Source organism: Semicossyphus pulcher, unplaced genomic scaffold, assembly GCF_022749685.1.
Source record: "Semicossyphus pulcher isolate SPU_LCO1_2020_fin unplaced genomic scaffold, fSemPul1.0.p SCAF_10, whole genome shotgun sequence".
Classification (NCBI taxonomy): Eukaryota; Metazoa; Chordata; class Actinopteri; order Labriformes; family Labridae; genus Semicossyphus; species Semicossyphus pulcher.
Window position 1 is genome coordinate 6,861,611 of NW_027211604.1, and position 19,109 is coordinate 6,880,719.

At 40.2% G+C, this 19,109-nt stretch overlaps 1 protein-coding gene across 1 annotated transcript in view; it reads left to right on the forward strand.

The window, feature by feature from the left end:
* The window catches only part of LOC138595687 (gamma-aminobutyric acid receptor subunit beta-4-like), a 65,080-nt gene extending 52,451 nt beyond the window's left edge, over positions 1-12,629 (forward strand). The window contains exons 5-9 of the mRNA XM_069667058.1: positions 791-873; positions 5,675-5,812; positions 8,504-8,656; positions 10,507-10,763; positions 11,751-12,629. Of these exons, the coding sequence (XP_069523159.1) occupies positions 791-873; positions 5,675-5,812; positions 8,504-8,656; positions 10,507-10,763; positions 11,751-12,104 (985 nt within the window). The 3' untranslated portion in view covers positions 12,105-12,629. The remainder of the gene's footprint in view (positions 1-790; positions 874-5,674; positions 5,813-8,503; positions 8,657-10,506; positions 10,764-11,750) is intronic.
* The last annotated feature ends 6,480 nt before the right edge of the window (positions 12,630-19,109 follow it).

Genomic DNA, 19,109 nt, shown 5'->3' on the forward strand with positions numbered 1-19,109 from the left:
GGCTTCTGACACACAGATGATGAGCTGGAAATTAATTTTTCTATTTCATTTACACAGGAGGCCAGTAAGCGAATGAAAGCTGGTGTGATGAACACACAGCAGCTGGTATGAACAGCAGAAATGTAATTACCGAAATGTGCTGCACCGGTAAATATTTCAGTTAAATGCCAAAGACCCCTACACATGTAATTTGTAGCCAAAGCTGTTTTTTCCTGGGCTACTGGATTTATTGACATTCATAAACTGCTATGCATACATCTTTTCTAAAACTACCTGGCAGAAACGCACAGTTGGAACGAGCGATAAATAAAGTGCAATGACAAAATTGCCGACGCAAAGCAGTTAGTAAGACACGTAAAAGGAAACACTGCGCACAGAAACGTAAAAAATGAATCATTTTACAGACTCTTTGGAAAAAGGAGGGAAAATAGTTTCACATGAAAACAAACAAATACGACATTAGAGAGCCGTGGTTTGCCGAGCCTCCAGCTCCTATGACCCTTAAAAGGTTCTAGAGGTCGAGGAACATGCATGCTCTACAGTTAAATAAAAAAAGGCAGCCATGAATTATTGAACTGCTGCTGTGTAGTCTTCATGTTCCCAACAAACAACCACAAAACCACAAAGTAATGACTCTGGAGTAAGTGGTGGATACACTGGTGGCTCTTCTCCCTGTGCAGGTTGTCACACACAGTAACCTCTTAACCTTTTCCTCCATATTTATGAACATGTGTTGTTTTACGTCCGTGTCACTTACAGTACGTTTCCGTCTCTCTCCCTCTCTCCTCAGAATAACCACCACTGCTGCTTGCATGATGGACTTGAGGAGATACCCTCTTGATGAACAGAACTGCACCCTGGAAATTGAAAGCTGTGAGTAATGCAGGACAACCTGCCTTTTATCTTTTGACACGACTCAGACCTTTGCACTGCGCAAATGTACGGAAGCCTATTGCTGCCAAGCCAGAAAAAAAAGCACGGATGAGTATCACAAAATAACGTGAAAAGTTAACAGTATTATTCACATTATTTTAAGATATGTTCATGTTTTTATCTCATACAAACTTATTATGTCATAATAAACTTTCATTGTTATAGTAAGATTCTATTTATTCATGTAATTAAGCAATATCACACTCGAGGTCGTGATGTCGTGACGACCTCGAGTGAGACACTGATTTTATAAAACATATATATTTACTGTATTTATAATAAAAATGACCATGATATGTCATCAGGAAACATGCTTAGTTGAAATACTGGCTTCTCCGACAACAACGCTGCAGCCTAAAACTGGACTGTTGTTGCCAAGCAACCCAAACATTCTCCTGCACTCTGTGTCTACAGGTTACCACAGATCAGCATGTTCGTTTATCTGTTTGTTTTAATTTATCATCAAGCAGTGAAATCAGAGTCTGCTGTGTGATTCAGAGGTACCAGCTTGATCAAGGAAGTCATACCCGGTCGGCTGTAATGAGGTGGAGTGATACACAGAGTGAAAAGTCCCACTGATGTTATTCTCTATATCAGCACTCAAGGAATGCCTCTTATCCAATCAGATTACTTGGTCTGAACTAACTGTTGCATAATTACAGTTATAACAATGTTTTCACATTATAAGAAGATATTTTCATGTCAAAACAAGATATATTCACATTATTATGACACACAAAGTTATTGTGCTAAAACAAGAAACTTATATACATATACTATTTACTCCTGTTATAACTTAAAGTTTCATGTTATTACAGGATAAATACGATTATACGCAGGATGAATAGGTTATAAAACAAACTGTAACGTATTATGTGAAATTCTTTTACTGCGTTGGCTGCAATATGCTTATAAACATACAGACAGCTACAGATACAATAAGCATACTTTCTAAAAGGCTGTTCATGCTGGGTAAAAATAACTTATAATAAACCACATCACCTTTGACTTACAATAATAAAGGTGTTCCAGCTATGAGGTGATTTAAAGGGGTCATTAGTGAAATATCCAGCATCTTGGCCCGTGTGTGCCGTTCGTCAGACCTCTGCGGTTGACGACTGCCTTGAGAAATAGAGATGAAATCGCAGAGCTCTGCCGATGTGCATTGATTACTCTTTCCTCAGAGTGACAGATGGACGGGGCCACAGCTGGATCATTGAAGGTTGAAGGCAGAATGATGGCATTAATATGAGGACCTTACTTGACCCTCCGAGTGACTCTTAACCTCTAAATTACACAAGTGTCATGCAGGGCCTGAATAAATGTAGTTTGATATTAGCTCACATCCAGTATAATCATTTGAATGAATAATTTGCACATGGGACACAGTTAGAGACTAATGTGTAAGTAGGAAGTAATAATTAGTTATTGGTGAAGTGCCACCTGATTCAGAGATGATTCATTAAGGAGCCGATCAGCGTGTAGATATCTGGATACCTGGTTCAGCGCCATAGTTTCCAACAGGTAGTTCTCAAATACAGTTATGATCCACTGATGTCCTTAAAGGGAAAGTATAGGATGACGCATAAGAGACAATGTTATAACTAAAGTGTATAGATAGAAGAAAAATTTACATTCTTAACCTGTAGTCCCTTCAAATTAGCATAAATGAAATAATATGTAGAAATTTTAATAACATTTACATTACTTAAATAATAGTATAATATACATTTATAGTCATTTAATGTTTAATTTAATGTGTAAACTCTTAATTAACATGATAATGTGAAACATTTTGTGCTTAAATATGAGTAAGCCTTTGACTGACCTTTGCTCAGGTTAAATACAGTTCAGTGTACCTTCTTTCTATGGTCATATATTTCTATGTATAACATCATATAGGCTGCAAGGTCATGGGTGGTTGGCTCTGTCGCCTCACAGCTAGAAGGTTCCTGGTTCGAATCCCGGTTCAGACAAAGTGGTCCTTTCTGTGCGTGTGTCGTTTCTCCTCCCGCAGTCCAAAGACATGCTCGCTAGGTTCATTGGTGACTCTAAAATTGCCTGTAGGTGTGAGTGTGAGCATGAAAGGTTGTCTGTCTCTATGTGTCAGCCCTGTGATCGACTGCCGATCAGTCCAGGTGTAACCCCGCCTCTCGCCCAATGACAGATGGGATAGGCTCCAGCCCCCCCTGCGACCCTGAACAGGATAAGCAGTATAGATGATGGATGGATGGACATCATATAATATAGGATATACTCAAAGCAGTTGTAGATTTATACATGAATGCTCAATCGTCCATTTGACATAATGCAAACGAAAGCACTTTTTAAAGACCTATCCCGCCTGGTAAAGGACACATTTAAAACGTCATACCTCACTTTCATAAACGGGCGGTTTCTAAAACCAGACAAGAAAGCCATGATTGCATCATCTGACTTATCCTCAGGCTCTAAAATGTTCCTCCTGGAAGCCATGTAAGTCACGATTCAAAGCTGTCCACAGGTTAAGTAGTACTTCCCATGGCTAGTATACTGGCCTTCATGTGTTCATTTGCGGATGTCCCCTTTAAGTTCATGACAGGATGGGAAAAAGATGGTAGATTGACTCTTATAAGGAAATCTGCCTCTGTAAGCGTGATTCATCTGTGAGCAGGTATACAAACAAATAGGAGAAAATAAATGAGACTTCACATAATATTACACAATATCTTATAATTGAATTGTTTCATGTCTCTCTTTTTTTTCCTCCCAATGCTTTAATTTAGATGAATCAATATCCAGGAGAGAAATGTGCCGGTGCTGTAATTAAAAATTGTATTTGCTTGATCATTTTCATTGACCACAACATCAATCAGCCCACTTGCTCGGTGCGGCAGATATTTGCCGTTCTTGTTGTTCGGGATAAAAGTGCAGAGTGTTTACCCTCGGGGACATCAGCAGGCAATGAAATATGGATATGCCATGAATTAAAGGAATATCTGCCGTTTTCTGCTCTGCGCTGGTGGGACTCGTGCACATTAAGCGTCACTTTGATTGATTAGGCCGGCAGTTGTTTCAATTTCATGGACAATGTCACATTTGCTTACCCTATAACCTCGGAGAGAGATTTAATGGTAATGAATCCCGGTCCCTTAGTGAGTTTAATGCCATCCAGGTTGGACGTGGGGTAGTAGGATGTGAAATGTAGTAACACTCCCCGCGCTGAGGAATGGCTCCGCAGTGAATGCATACTGCCCTATTGACATAAATCTGCTGCTGTGGTCACTTTCAATTGCACTGCCAGTGGAGAATGTGTGGGAGCGCCGTACCAAGTGACACATGTTAATAAATATTCATGCAGGTGGTAATGCATGCAGGGGTACAGCTGCATGAGACAGACAGTGGAGCATGTGACTGCAGGCCGAGAGGACAGGCAGGTTTGAGTCTGAGGCAGGAAGGAGGATATTTTGTTTAGGGGTGATCATGTGTGCAACAAAGTTTTGAGCCCCTTTTTTCACTTCACTTTTTCAGTTGGCCCCCTTTCAGAAAGACACATCTCTTTTTTTTATTTAATTGAGTTTAAGAGGCCTTACAGAAGAGAATAATGTCGATTAATACCCAATAAAAAGTCTCAATTTTTCAAAGTAGCATTGCCAAAATGTTTTTCCAAAATCTGCCGTCATAAAGGCTGGGTATAGTTGGTCGAGCAGGCGCCCCACGGCATGTACAGAAGCCACACTCCTCGACGGAGGTTCGACTCCCGCTCTGCCGATCATTTGGTGCATGTCATCCCCCGCTCTCTACTGCCCACATTTCCTGTCTTCAGCTGTCCTCTATAATAAAGGCTAAAAGCTAAATTCTACTTCTAATTGTACCATTTTTATGAATGGTTTAAGTATTCAGTCGTATAATATATATAAAATGCCACCAATCAAAATGATTTTTACACAAATACAATTTAACTGCTGCTGCGGTAGTCAGCCAATCACGTGCTGCATGCAATTGAAGAACCTGTGCAAGCACAACCATAGAAGCAGTTTGACGTGATACTGGGTTATTTTGGTTGAATCTTTAAAGGTATCGAGTTCTGATAAACGTCTGAAATTAAACAGCTATATGTGTTAATTTAAGATATAATTATTTGAGTTATATTATTACGATTATTACTTTTAGATAGATGTTTAGTAGAAACAGTACTTAGGTAAATACAGCACAATATTATTAATATTGGTTTCAACATTGACAAATGTCGCTTAGATCACTGGGTGCAACTTAATGGTTGAAGAGGAAATAATGTTAAAACAAGTCAGCAGTGGTTCTTTGAAAGCAACAAATAAAGGATTCATCAACAAAAAATCTCTTGGCCCATTTTAGAGATCATTTTATTCTGAAAATATTTCCTGTCTGAAGTGTTTTTTGATTAAGTTTATTCAAAATATCAAGAATATACTTAACAAAGTACACTAAAATGTATACATTTAATTGCAATAAAGCATAAAAAGAGAAATTTCTTACAATTTGAAAATAAGACGTGGAGAGTTGTTAGATTGATTTTTGTTCTTAGTGCCCAAAGAAAAGAATGAAAACTATTTTTACATTGATTTTTGTTTGCTTAGGGCTGAAAGGAAATATAAAAAAAGTGGTTGATAATTCAGAAGCGCCTCCAAACTCGTTAAAAAAAGACATCTACGTTTTACAGTCGGTTCTTCACCACACTAACGCTCTACATGTTCTCTCTTCTTTCCTCCTGACCTCTGCACAGATGGATACACCACAGATGACATTGTGTTCTTCTGGCAAGGAGGGGACAGCGCTGTGACGGGCGTGGACAAGTTAGAGTTACCTCAGTTCTCCATCGTGGACATCCGCCTGGTGTCCAGGGAGGTCAGGTTCACTACAGGTACGGCTGTTTCAAACATAATAATGCTGAAAGTGATGATTCTTACATGCTCCATAAACACCTCTGCATCCGTGTCATCGCTGTGAGTGGGGGCATCAATAAACACGTCATTGTTACTGTGGGGACGGTGATGATATTTGGGTCATGCAGAGAAACAGTCCTCTTTGTAGGAGCAGATTGTGGGTGGCCATTTCCACACATTTGTAAAATTGTGAACACACTTGCAAAAAACAAAGTGAGACTGAAACACCAAACATTGACTCACAATGATTTTACAGTAAATATTTGCTGACACATTTGGTCGCCAGTGTTCCCGTTAGTATCATAACGACTGCAATGACTTTCTTATTTCCTTCATCCTGTCATTTCTTTTACTTACCTACAGATGTAGTGACTTTGTTCGTTTTGACATTGAGTTTCTGGATTTAACTACCTAAAGGTTTGTTTCATTTTAACTTCAGATTGTACATCATAAATAGTTTGACACTGTGGGGAAGCAGTCATCTTACTACATAATAAAAGTGAGGTAATAAGATTAATTCATCTCTCATGTCTGTAGGCTGAATATGAAGCTGCAGCCAGCTGATGGTTAGCTTAGCTTAGCATACAGAGTGGAAACAGCTTAGCTAGCTCTACTAAAAAATATCTTATCAGCACCTCTCACACTCCCTACCTAACATTTTATATCTGCTTTATCTGACAGATACAGATATAAAATGTAAGAACGTCAGTTAGTAGTTTTCCAAGGGATTATGAGCCTAATTCTGTCGAGGTGCAGTGACTTCCTGTAGTCCTATTCAACATATTTACCGGCCGGCCATTTTCCTGTGTGGGAAACTCAAATGCTGTGATAACGTTTAACTGCTGCGTTCAAGGTTTACACGCCCCTTTAAATGTAAATCATCATTTTACGTCACTAAAGTAGATTATTTGTAAACCAAATTAGCTCATTAGCTAGCAACAGGTGCCTAACAGTAGCCAACATTAGCATTCAAGCAATTCCTAGCTAACAATATTGTTATCGAGCACAATACTGTTAGCTAGCTAATACTACCGTTAGCTTGGTATTTACACCTTTCCTTACACTACAAACAATAATGTTAGCTAGAGTGGTAGAATGCTAACGTTAGCTTTTGTCTTACAGTAATTGTTCATCAAATATATGTTGTTTTATCTTAAAATATGGTAGATTCCTTCTATTTTATAGGATTTGCAAACTTGGAACGCAACAGTACAATGTGTGAACAGCATTTGAGCTTCCCACCCTGATCGTGACATGAGATGAAAATGGCCGCAGTGTGAATATGGTCACTTAAGGTTGCCAAGTAACCAGCGCAAACTACTGAGTTTATGGGATTCTTGTGGTTGGCAGAATTGGCCAGGCTAGCTTTTCCCACTTGTTTAGAGTTTATATGCTAAGCTAGGCTAACTTTTCCTGATGCTGTGGCTTCAAATTTAGAAAACATAAGAGTGGTATTGATCTTCTCACTCAACTCTCTCAGAGTATGAAATAGGTGCATTTCCAGTAAGTCTTTCTATGTTATTAAGAGAAGGGGTTGACCTGTTAGAGTGTGGTTGTGGCATTCAGTATGATTTCAGTTCTACATTTAATTACTGACAACATCCAAAAGTTAGTAATGGAAAATCTTAGTTTTAATGTATCAGTAATCTTATTCAGCTGACCCATCTATGAACAACCGAACATCTAAATCTAAAAGTCAAATGTGAGTGTACGTCTCATGTTGGAGTTTAATGAAATGTGTGAACATTTGTTGCCAGCATTAATCTGGATGTACTTGGGTGATCTAAGGCGTTTGTCTCACACTTGATGAAGTATGTATGCTGAGGTATTGATTCATTAAAAGATTTAGAGCAACCTGGAGATGATGAGGTCATCCATCACTGTGTGTGCCCCATAGCAAATAGCCTTTTAGATTAAAAGCATCACGCTTATCTGAAGCCCTTTTTCTTTGGTGACATGTTGGAAATAAAACTGTAGATAGAAAACACAGGCTGGAATTTAACTATATTTAGAGCTATTTGTATTGTTTCCAACCTCGTAAATAAGCGGCTCGAGCAGAAGCAGAGATCCCACCATGATGTTTATATTGCTTTTTGCATCAGCATTGTATTGTTGTGCTTGTTTAAATTAAAGTGCAGTCAAAAGAGCAATTAATGTCTTGGCACAGTCGGCTGATATTTTCCTGCAAACTGTGCAATGGACTGACTTACCACCTTGCAAACACATACTGTATATTTTCCCTCCTCTTTCAGTGTAAAAGCATGTGATGCAATTATGCACTAAAATGGCCTTTTGGTAATGTTAAGAGGACAGAGGAAGTGTGAAAGAAAAGCAGAGCAGCTCTCTGTGACAATCCTCAGAGGGCTGCTGGAGCTGCCTGCTGAGATAGGGGGTTGCAGAAAAATCTGCCGTGTTTGCGACTTTCTGCCATGTTTAATTGGAATCGAACTTGTCCCTGGAAAGGAATCCATCGCTTTGGGGAAATTAAGTGCTCCATCTGAACAAATGGAGAAATGACTACCCTGCGCGTTGTCAAAGTGCAGACTTCAGAACTCTTAAGTTGTGCCAACGTTTCCTCCTTCTCTCCTTTTTTTTATATCCACTGATGTGTTTTCACTCTGCCCTGCTCCTTTTCAGACCTTCACTCCATCCTCTTTTTTTCCTAACAGGTTCATATCCAAGGCTTTCGCTGAGTTTCAGGATTAAGAGGAACATTGGATATTTCATCCTGCAGACGTACATGCCCTCCATCTTGATCACCATTCTCTCCTGGGTCTCCTTCTGGATCAATTACGATGCCTCTGCAGCTCGGGTGGCCCTGGGTGAGACACAGCCGAGCGCTGCATTATTCAAATTCTACATGTCTAAAGTGAAATCCAGCAAATCTCGTAGGAGCTAACAGCTGTCACATGTTCAATGCTGTGTATATTTTGTACATGACACTATCTACATTGTTACTAAAGAACCACTAACTTCTGCAACAACACTCACAGGCCACATTCTACATCAGTTATTCTCCTCTAGTCCTGTCATCTCATGTGCTGTTCACATAAGTCAACTAGTACTGTTGTTATAAAGAGACATTTTAGCTTTCTAAAACTTTCATTCATGCCTTGTTTAACTTATGTTCCCATACAAATGTTAGGCAGAGAAAGCACACTGCACTGTAGCTTGTAAAAGTTCTGTCAGACCGGCTTGATCAGTTATCACCAAACAATAAATACTGACACATCCATCCTGGGTGCTAAATACTGTATTGACATTGGAGAGTACCAGCAGTATTCTGTAAGACATTCATTCATCATACAGAATGAAAGGACCTGTGTCCACTAACAGCGTTTTCTGCACTGGCGGCGCCCACGACCTCAATTTCAGAGCACTTCTCACCGGCGCTTACTGTTGCTAGGTTACGACAGTTGTATCGCTGCACTTCTGCTTCCCTTGGTGACCGTTACGTCTTCTTTAAATTGCTCCGTATGCTTAATATTTGCAAAACAAAAAAGATGGAGAGGAATCATGTCCTGGCATTAGCAGCAGCTCTACACCTGGAAATTGTACCCTTGACAAAACATGTATAGTATTGGGGTCAGTCACCGCCAGGATTAGTTTCTTCTCCGCCATTGTTTTTAAGATTAATTTTTTGTTTTTTTGCCTTTATTGGACAAGACAGCTGAAGAGAGACAGGAAATGTGGGGAGGAGAGAGTGGGCGATGACATGCACAAGTGACCGGCAGACCAGGAGTCAAGCCTGGGATCAGTGCGTCGCAGAATGTAGCCTCTGTATATGGGGCGGCTGCTCTACAAACCATGCTAAACCAGCGCCCCTCTCCTCCCTAGTTGTTGACAAAGTTGATATGGGAAGCCCCACCCCTTCTTGATTTTGATTGATCAGTGACGGAGAAGTGTCCTTGAGCGTGGCTGTGTTCCAAAAGTTGAAGCATTTTTAAAACAGCCACAAAACAGCTGAGGACGCTGAGCGCTGAAAACTCTGAACTGCATTGGTATGGTTTAGAAAATAGGTGCTGCGAGCGCAGAAAATGCTGTTAGTGGACACAGGCCCCAAAACAGTATATAAAGTAAATGGACTGTACTTATATAGCGACCACTCAAAGCTGCTTTTACACTGTCACATTCACCCATTCACACACTGATGGCAGAGGCTATGTAAAGTGCCCAACTGTCAATCATTTATCACATTCATACCCATTGGCCATGCCAACGGGAGCAATTTGGGGTCCTTGCCCAAGGACACTTAAACATGTAGCCTGAGGGAGCTGGGGATCGAACCTCTGACCTTCAAATTGAAAGACCACCGACTCTACCACTGAGCCACAGCCGCCCCTGTAGTAGTACCATCACATTACATATGCAGTTAAATACTGCTTGTATGCCAATGTCTTAAAAGTGATAATCCAATAATATAATGATTAATAAAAATGAGGTTATTCTGTTGCCTTAATTTCTCTGTTTTATGCACATTGTACAGGTGATAGTTTTACTACTTTTACTTACAGAGTATTGAGTCCTGCACTTTTAAGCTGCAGTATTTTAACTACACTTAACTAAATGATCTCTCCACTTCATTTATCACTTAAAGTACAGTACCGTACAGTGACATACAACTTCTTCTTCTGATGCTGAATTCTCTGTCTCTGTGTGCTGCTGATCTCAGGTGTGACTACGGTGCTCACCATGACAACAATTAACACCCACCTTAGGGAGACTCTCCCAAAGATCCCGTATGTGAAAGCCATCGACGTCTACCTCATGGGCTGTTTTGTGTTTGTATTCCTGGCCCTGCTCGAATATGCCTTTGTAAATTACGTGTTCTTTGGCCGGGGTCCCGCGAACCAGAAGAAAATCAACGAGCGGCTCAACAAATCCAACAACGAGCGCACGAGATACGAAGAGAAGCGCCTGAGGGAACAGGTTTGCATCTTCCTCTACTACCTCACTCCCCCCCCCCGACTCCTCTGTGTCAGTCAGAGTTCAAGCACAACTATACGATTTCCAGCCATATTCATTTATCCAAAGACACATACAGTGTACGATATTCCCTGGAGTAATCTTCCAGGAGCATACTAATGCCACCACAGCCCTATATGCATTCACCGACCATCATCCATCGCTTCTCCCTCAAGCACTGACTGCTACTTATCGAGCAGAGCCTTTCTCATTGAGATAATGATCCATGTAGCTCGACAGTGGTGTTAACATTCTCATTCCTTATTTAGGGTGTTGTCTATGTTTATGCTGGAGGCTTCATTCACTCTGCTACCTCGTGCTTTCACGTCTGATTTCCGCTCAACTGGATAAAATATGATAATGCAGAAGAATTAAAACGCTTTTACACTGAAAACATCGGACTGAATGAAGCCCCTCCCCCCTGTGGTTTAGTGTGTGTGAAGTACTAAATGCTTATTCAAAGTTGTTCCTGTTTACTCTGTGTCTTATGCATTGTGTAACCTTTGGAAAATTGTGCTTATTTGCCAGGATTTTTATAGCCGTTTAAATGTTCTCTTCATTTTTCTTTCACATTGCAAGGACTCCATTTCCTCGCCGTTTCAAACCAACACCTTCAGGTCATATACACAGCGAAGAAATCTGTATCTCGAGGAACAAAGAAAAGTTGGGGTACATGTATTAAGCAATCATATCGGCTGTAGGCCAGCCTTCACAGTAAAAGTCTGATGATTAAGTGAAAAAAACACTAATAGTTGTTTCTATTAAGTTTGTTAACTATTTCTGATGCATGCTTAAAATTACGTTCCATATCATCCCTACATTTTGCTTTAGCTTGACAGCTTTTGGGACGGGAGGCGGGGTTAATATAAGTTTCATTAATGAGGGAATTTGGGGTTATTTCTGGCTGCTCCGCCCTCTCTCACTGTCGGTGTCCTTCCCCTCTCCTCGCAGGTGGATGCGTACGGAAACATCCTCCTCACCACGCTGGAGATGAACAACGAAGTGATGCCTTCTGACGTGGGAAGCAGCGTCAGTGACTCTCGGAATTCCGTCATGTCCTTCGACAGCTCCGGGGTCCAATTCAGGAAGCCCATGGCGCCCCGGGACGGCTTCAGCCACCACTCGCTGGATCGGAGCGCCATGCGGAGCCGGGCCAACTGTCGGCTACGGCGACGCTCCTCCAAGCTCAAGTTGAAAATCCCAAACCTGTCAGATGTTAGCACCATTGACAAGTGGTCCCGGGTCATTTTCCCCATCACCTTTGGATTTTTCAACCTAATCTACTGGTTGTACTATGTGAATTGATGTGCATCCCACTAGGAATCATGGGCCATATTTTGAGAGCACATTAAATTGGCTTTGATACAGTTCCTAAAATATGTATACACATATACAAGTTGAACATATGTATATGCATATTTCTATATATTATATTTCTATATACACATGTGAAACCTGAAGGACCTTTCTGCTGTACAAAGTATTAATAGGATGACTTGAATGTTTAATTGTGAGAGAAGAATTTCAAGGCTTTGAGTTGTCTTTTTGCTCCTGAAAGAAACAAACCAACAAACACAAACGAGACCCTGTCAGGGGTTTTTGGAACTAAAGACTGCATGATATTTTTGCTAAAAAAAAAACAAGAAAAGAGAAAGTGAGAGCTCTTGAGAGGGAAAAGATGTCTCAGAGTCCCATCGACTTTTTATTGATACTTCTTGTGATCAAAAATCCTCGACTGCAGCTCATGAAACCGGTGGTGGCTCGTCTGTTCAGACATCAGCTGAGTGAGATCCTCGACGCCCCCCCCCCATCCCACAAACCCCACCCCCTCCCATTACCCATGGATAACATGCACGGAAATCTCCGGTTCTACTATGTACAGCAACCTTGTTTGGATTATGTGTTGTTCCTTGGGTTTTTTGAAGTGATATCGTTCTCTTTATCAGACATCAGCTCTGGCCTCTCGGTCTCCATCAGAGCGCCGCCTGGATGGGATGTCTGACCGCCGCAGAGTCGACGCAAACTTGTGTTCCTTTCTCTTCTCATGTTATTTTTAGAAACACCTACATGGGGGGAGAAGCCGGGCGGGGTTGGGGGGGTCTTTTTCATTATGGTTAAAAACAAGTGCTGATTATTGTAGATATGATTTTGTCTTGAAAAATACTGTGATTTCGGGGAGTGTGAGAACATGTTCTAGAGCTAGGGCATTATGAGGTAAAAAGAGTCAAAGGTATGCATTACTCATTTTGATTGTGTGAAAAAAAAGAAACATATTCTATACATTTTATCATTCAGATGCTCATGAAAGTAAACTTGTACTGTTTATTTCCTCCTGTTGATCGATCCACATCGAGCTCATCGACGTCACATCCTGCTTTGTGTTTGCTCAAAGGGAAAAACGGGGGGGGGGGGGGGGGGTTGCTTTTGTGATTCGTTTGACATGTTTCCACAGTTAATATGTAAGGACGTGTATATTCAAAAGAGTCAACATATCAGCCCACAGTTTGACCAGTTGTCATTCAGTATACAGTATTTATTTGTTTGTTTATCTGCAGTGTTGGAGTCACGGTGTCTGAAGGCAGGATAATGGGGAAAGTAACGGGCAGCTGGGGTGAAGGATTCATTATTCCACATGCAAACGCTCCAAAACCAAGAGGATCAGAAACGTTAGCCTTATTTTATGGTAAGAAAATGTGTGATAAATAGCCAGGAATTGTTAAAAAGGCCTTTAATCTATATAAACACATACATAAAACTGCATTTCCAGGGCTCAGGTTCATGCAAAGGGAAGACAAAGTAAGTACAGATCATCACATAGTTATGGATTGTGGAACTTAAATCCACTTCAACATGTCATAAAGATGAAGTCAGACATTAGATGGACAGTGGAAAGAGCAAAAACAACACATTTAAGATCCTCCCATGCCTGTAAAGCTTCAGCTGAAGTGCAGATCAGCATCTTCCTCGATGACATCTTCACTTCAGGCGTGCCCTTCTGGGAGAAACCGTCTCCGAGCAAAAAAAACCAACACGACCGAATCCACCACTGCGTCCTGTAGCAAAATAAAGTGATACGCAGCACAGCGAGGTCCCTGAGAATCATACAAATGGAGTAAGGGAGGGAAATTGTCATATTCACAAACACATGGGGGACTAGAGGAAGATGGAAGGGCTGCAGAGTAATCAATTTATCATCAGAAATATCCACTCCTCTCTGGAGCGCAGGGCGCAGTATGCATACGACGTCTTCGAAAAGGAATACTGATGAGAAACCAATTTGTCTCCGGAAGTCATTGTGAAGTTTGTACAGTGATGTGGCCCGAGCTGTGAGCAGAGTTTCATATTTCTTTTTGTTTAAATTGTATGCATCGTCGTCATCATACTGTAGGAAGAAGAGTAAAGATATACAGGACGCGTCTGAAGTGATGAGAGGAACAGGAGGACATGCTGAGCTTTTATGTCTCTGTCTGCAGCCGAACAATCTGTTGTTTGTCTCTCAGTCAACTGTGAGGTCCAAATGATAACACGACCAAAACATAGTGATTATACTCAAATGTGAAGAAGGTAAACCTGTTGTTATTGATGAGAAGAAGCGACAATAGGTCAAGAGCAATGAAGTGAAGTAGCAGCAAATAGAGTGACGAAAAGGCCTCTACCATCTACAAGCTCGTGAGCAGCTTCTACTGTGTTACATAGACAGCATATTCAGTATTTACTGTAGGTGAGACTGAAGGCCAGAATGGTGGCATATGAGATGATGCACAAACTGAGAGTTCTTCAAAAGTTGCCAAATGGAAGTGAGTTGAGATTGAAATGCAATGTTTACAGTAGCATCAGTTTTTTTTTTTCACTTTACAAACACTCAATTACAGATTGACAGGAGTACTGTGCGGGTTCAGCGTTGCACTCGTCTAAAATTGTTGCACTCAACATGGAAAGTTTTAAAAAAGAATCAACATTGATGCAGCAGAACCACAGTTATCTTTTTTTTGTTTTATGTATTCTTCCTCCTTGTCAAAATCTGGTGCCTACCCTACCCACAATGCATCTGGTCTGCCAGCAGTTTTGGCGGGAATTGGCGTTTGTTATGCTAGTAGCAGCTAATGTAGCATCTAGCTGCTAGCCTCTCAAGCAGAGATGAGGGAGGAATGACTCAAACATTTTTTTCTAACTACATCCCCAGAGTTTTTTTTTGTGTTCAGCCCCAACTGATAATGACTCAAGTGACATCACACGAGGCAATTTATAAGATTTGTAAAAAAAAAAGTAGCAGCGCACACCGCTCCAAAACAGTGCTAGCACACAAACAAAACTCTCACACAGATAAAATAGTGCTCTTAATTATGCAGGGGACAAGGTTTAGCTAAATGGCACGCGCCGTTTTTGTCCACAATAAATAAGAGGAATATTTGATCTGAGTGTCAGAGCTCTGTTTAATTTACACGATTTCCCACAACTCCCCCTAGAGACACAAAATAGGCTTTATACACCTTTTTTCACGTATGTAAACGTTGGTAAATATGACCTGGATGTGTAATATTGAAAGAGTTCCCCTTTAATATATAATATAAATCCCTGAGATATACTATATGCTGCAATTCTAACGAAATAAACGGTTCTGATTTGATCCGTCAGATGTTAGATGTGGATAGACGCGTCTTAGTCAGAGGTATTCAGGCACTTTTAAGGTGGACATTCAAAACTATGTTTACGTTATCCTTAGGAATTTTTGAAGGAATAAAACTAAAGGAAGGTGTTTATAGCGCGTAATGAATGCGAGTCCTTTCAAATAGTACACCATTTTTGGCATCATTTCGTCCTGGTCTGCCACTAACAGCTTGTCAAACTGTTTAAAGGCAATATGATGGAGCTTTACTTAAAAGTTGAGTCAGACTGTGAGGCCTGAGGATACGACTTGTTCCAGTGAAAAACTAGAACATAATGTGTGTAAAAATGTGGGACTCAAGGCAACCATAAGTGTTATTTAAACTAAGTCAATGGAACATGCTGTGGTTTCACATTTTCTAACCCAAACTAACACAAAAATCTGGCTGGTTTATTTCCAGAAATTAACACAAATATGCCTATTCAGGTATAAACTTTTTTTATTTGAGATATCTTTAATAAACTCCAAACACAGAGACAAAGCAGCCCCTGCATGCTCGCAGTAAACACCACTCATTTCACCCAGAACATGTATTACCTGCTTTCTGGACATGAAATCAGCACATTCATCCCAAAAGCTGTGAGGATCTTCTGTTCTATGCTTTTCCTTTAGGATATTTGCTTCTACGAGAGAGAAAATAGATTTCTTTTGACACATATGTTCAAGGAGTAGAGGAGCAGAAAAAAAAGTGTTGAACTGATTTCAATGTGAATTTTCTTGCCTCTAGTGTATATGTGTAATTACATGTGAATTGTACTGTAAATATGATATCTTTCACTTAATAGTTCTTAATGCATGAACAAAAACATGGCAGTTCGTAATACCAGCTAGCCTCACTGCTAATGGCATGGACAGCTTCTCTAGCATTGGCATACTTCTGCAAACGAAACCTAAAAAATGAAACACAAGAAATACACGGTGTGAACAAAATAATGGAGGAATCGACGTAAAGTTTTCTCACAGTGAAGGAGGTTCTGGTGGCTCGGAGCTCGTATTTCTTTGCCCCTTAGCAAGAGCGAGGCTAACGCTAACGCAGCTGAAAATTCCCTAAAGTATGCCTTGTTTCACTGTTAGCTAATGGTATGATAATGTATCAAATGGGCTATCCCATTAACCATATATAAACTTTCAGAGATTTCAGCTCAGTTTAGCTGCAGTGTTTACCTCAGACGTCAACAAAGCACTGAATTGTCCGCGAGTATGCTAGAAAAATGGAGGGCATTATCGGCTAGCTGGCTTATAGAGGCTAGAGGAGCAGGATAGCCTTAAGAGGGCGAGTGGGATGTTCTTTCCTGTTCCTCAATAAGACAGTCATGTGTGCCCTTGAGCAAGGCACTTAGCCATTTGCCTAAGAGCAGCTGCTCAGTTGCTAACAGTAGAAGTCTGTGCGGGCTAGCTAACGGAACCAGGCTAACAATGTTTAGCTTTGTGCAGGTATTGACATTAATTTGTTCTCTGGATAAATGCATAGAGTAAGAACAGTTCTACAAACACCCCTTGATTCTGTACGAGTAAATCAAACCCAGTTTTGTAGCGTAATTAAACAGTCAGTGCCATTATTACCAGCTGGGATCTGATATTGCAAAAGTTATAAATCATGTCATTTTTTTGTTGACTCCAGTTTTCATTCTGGGATTTCAGCCCTCCCCAAAAAAGATATGCATGATGGGCTAAACCCATAAACACAAAACTGCTGACTGTGACTTATGAATAGCACTGAGGCTGACCTCTAATAAAAGAGTGAACCTCCACCAATGCACGAAAACTTCACCCACCAAACACCAGAACGAGGCTGACAGACCCCTCACTGTTGGAAGAACTTTAGCTGGTGCATTCGTTATTTTGTACGTACCCTGTAGGTTTTGTTTTGCATGAACTGAGTTTTGAAAGGTTTATTTTCATATATTTTTACTCCACACCATCAGATTCACCGCCACAGCCAGGAAAAAGAAAGATCCAGTGTTTACATGCTTAAATTGCACTTGTTTTACAGCCAGCTCTTTTAAATCTTGTGAAACAAAGTTGTGTGCGTAAAACTGGAGGACAAATGTAAACATGGAGCGTGCATTGTGTGATTCGTATGAATCATGTGTATGTACTTCTATACGATGTATTTACTGTAAATCACACAATTTGGAATAAATGCAGCGAGTGCATGCTGTAGTTTTATCAGGTTCAGCATAAGCATTAACATCAACCGCCCTTCAACTACAAAGGATGTAAAGATGCTCAGCAGCAGCGTCTGAACGTAAGCCATGTGTTTGCACACTGAGTGGGTGTTCCCTGTATTTTCTCTTCAATAAGTTGCCTCTGGTTATGGTCTGTTGTCGATTACTGTATGATGATACATGCAAGAAGCTGTGCTGATTCCCAGTTACACACCAGTATACCTCCCCAGTTTGACAGAGCATACCAGGGAGACTTTCTCATGTTTAACCAGTAGGTAGGAAAGATTTTCAAACACTTTATAAAAATTGGCAATGACAGGAAAGAAACCCACAAGACTTAACAGCCCATTTATTTTTCAGTATTATTAGTAACTGATTTTGTTTTTTCATTTCTGTGTTCATTTCTGATTTACTGTATTTGTTGCATTTGTTATGGATTGTTATTCTTACTGTTGTTGTTGTTTTATCATAAGAAGGAAATGTAACTCATCTGATATATTGGCACTGGAAGAAAAATGCATTTGGTTTTTTGTACTGTAATTGTTTTGTTCACATTGGGCGCTTATTTGATTCAGTTGTTTAATACGGTGTTTGGTTTCATTTGGAGTCTCAGTACTCATGGAATCAACATTTTGTGTAGTATGAAGTTGTATTTTTTTTGTCAGTGCAAATTAATGTTATAGTGTCAATCAGCTTTTTTAGGTGTTTGAACAAAATGTGTTTTTTACAAATACAAGGTGTTCAAGTATGTGGTATAAAAAGGGTTATCATTCAAACAACAGACTTTTTACAAATAAAGGCTTATACAGTAAAGAAAGCTAACGTCTTTTCATTTGCCCTTTGAGGACTAATACTCTGCCTCCTTTCTTTCACTTTTTATCCGTTTATTTCCAGATATTAGTCCCCAAAAGGTAAATAGCATCCAACATAAGAGGGTCAAATCAGGTATTTAACATTGCTGTTCCAGGTTGCTGTCAGAGCGCTCACCTCTTAGTTGGTGTTGCTTTTGATGAGGACTAAAAAAAAACAAAAATCAAGAGAATCTTCTTTTAACATAATTACAAAACATTGCGTGTTTATGAGAATAAACCTCCTTTCATACCCTATTTCCTGAATATAGATGAAAAGTGACTCCTGCTGACGACTGTAATATTTGCCCCTTTTTCAATTCAGGAACTATTTAATCATATTTTTTTCTTTACAACTAAAAATAATACACTCTAGTACAGGTGTGATAAAGTATCTTTTTTTGCCCGTCTGGGGCACTTTCACTTCTGCATCCACAAAATAGTAGATAATTAATTTGTTTAGTCGGGAGGACAGATGCAGCTGAAATGCTTAGCTGAAACTTTTTGTCCTCACGGGGAGGTCGTGGCGCTATATATGGTATCACATCTGGAAGTTTTATTCTTTCTGTATCCTCTCTGGGCTCGAACTACAGCGAGTGTTTAGGCGGCGGAGGTGAAGAGAACGTCC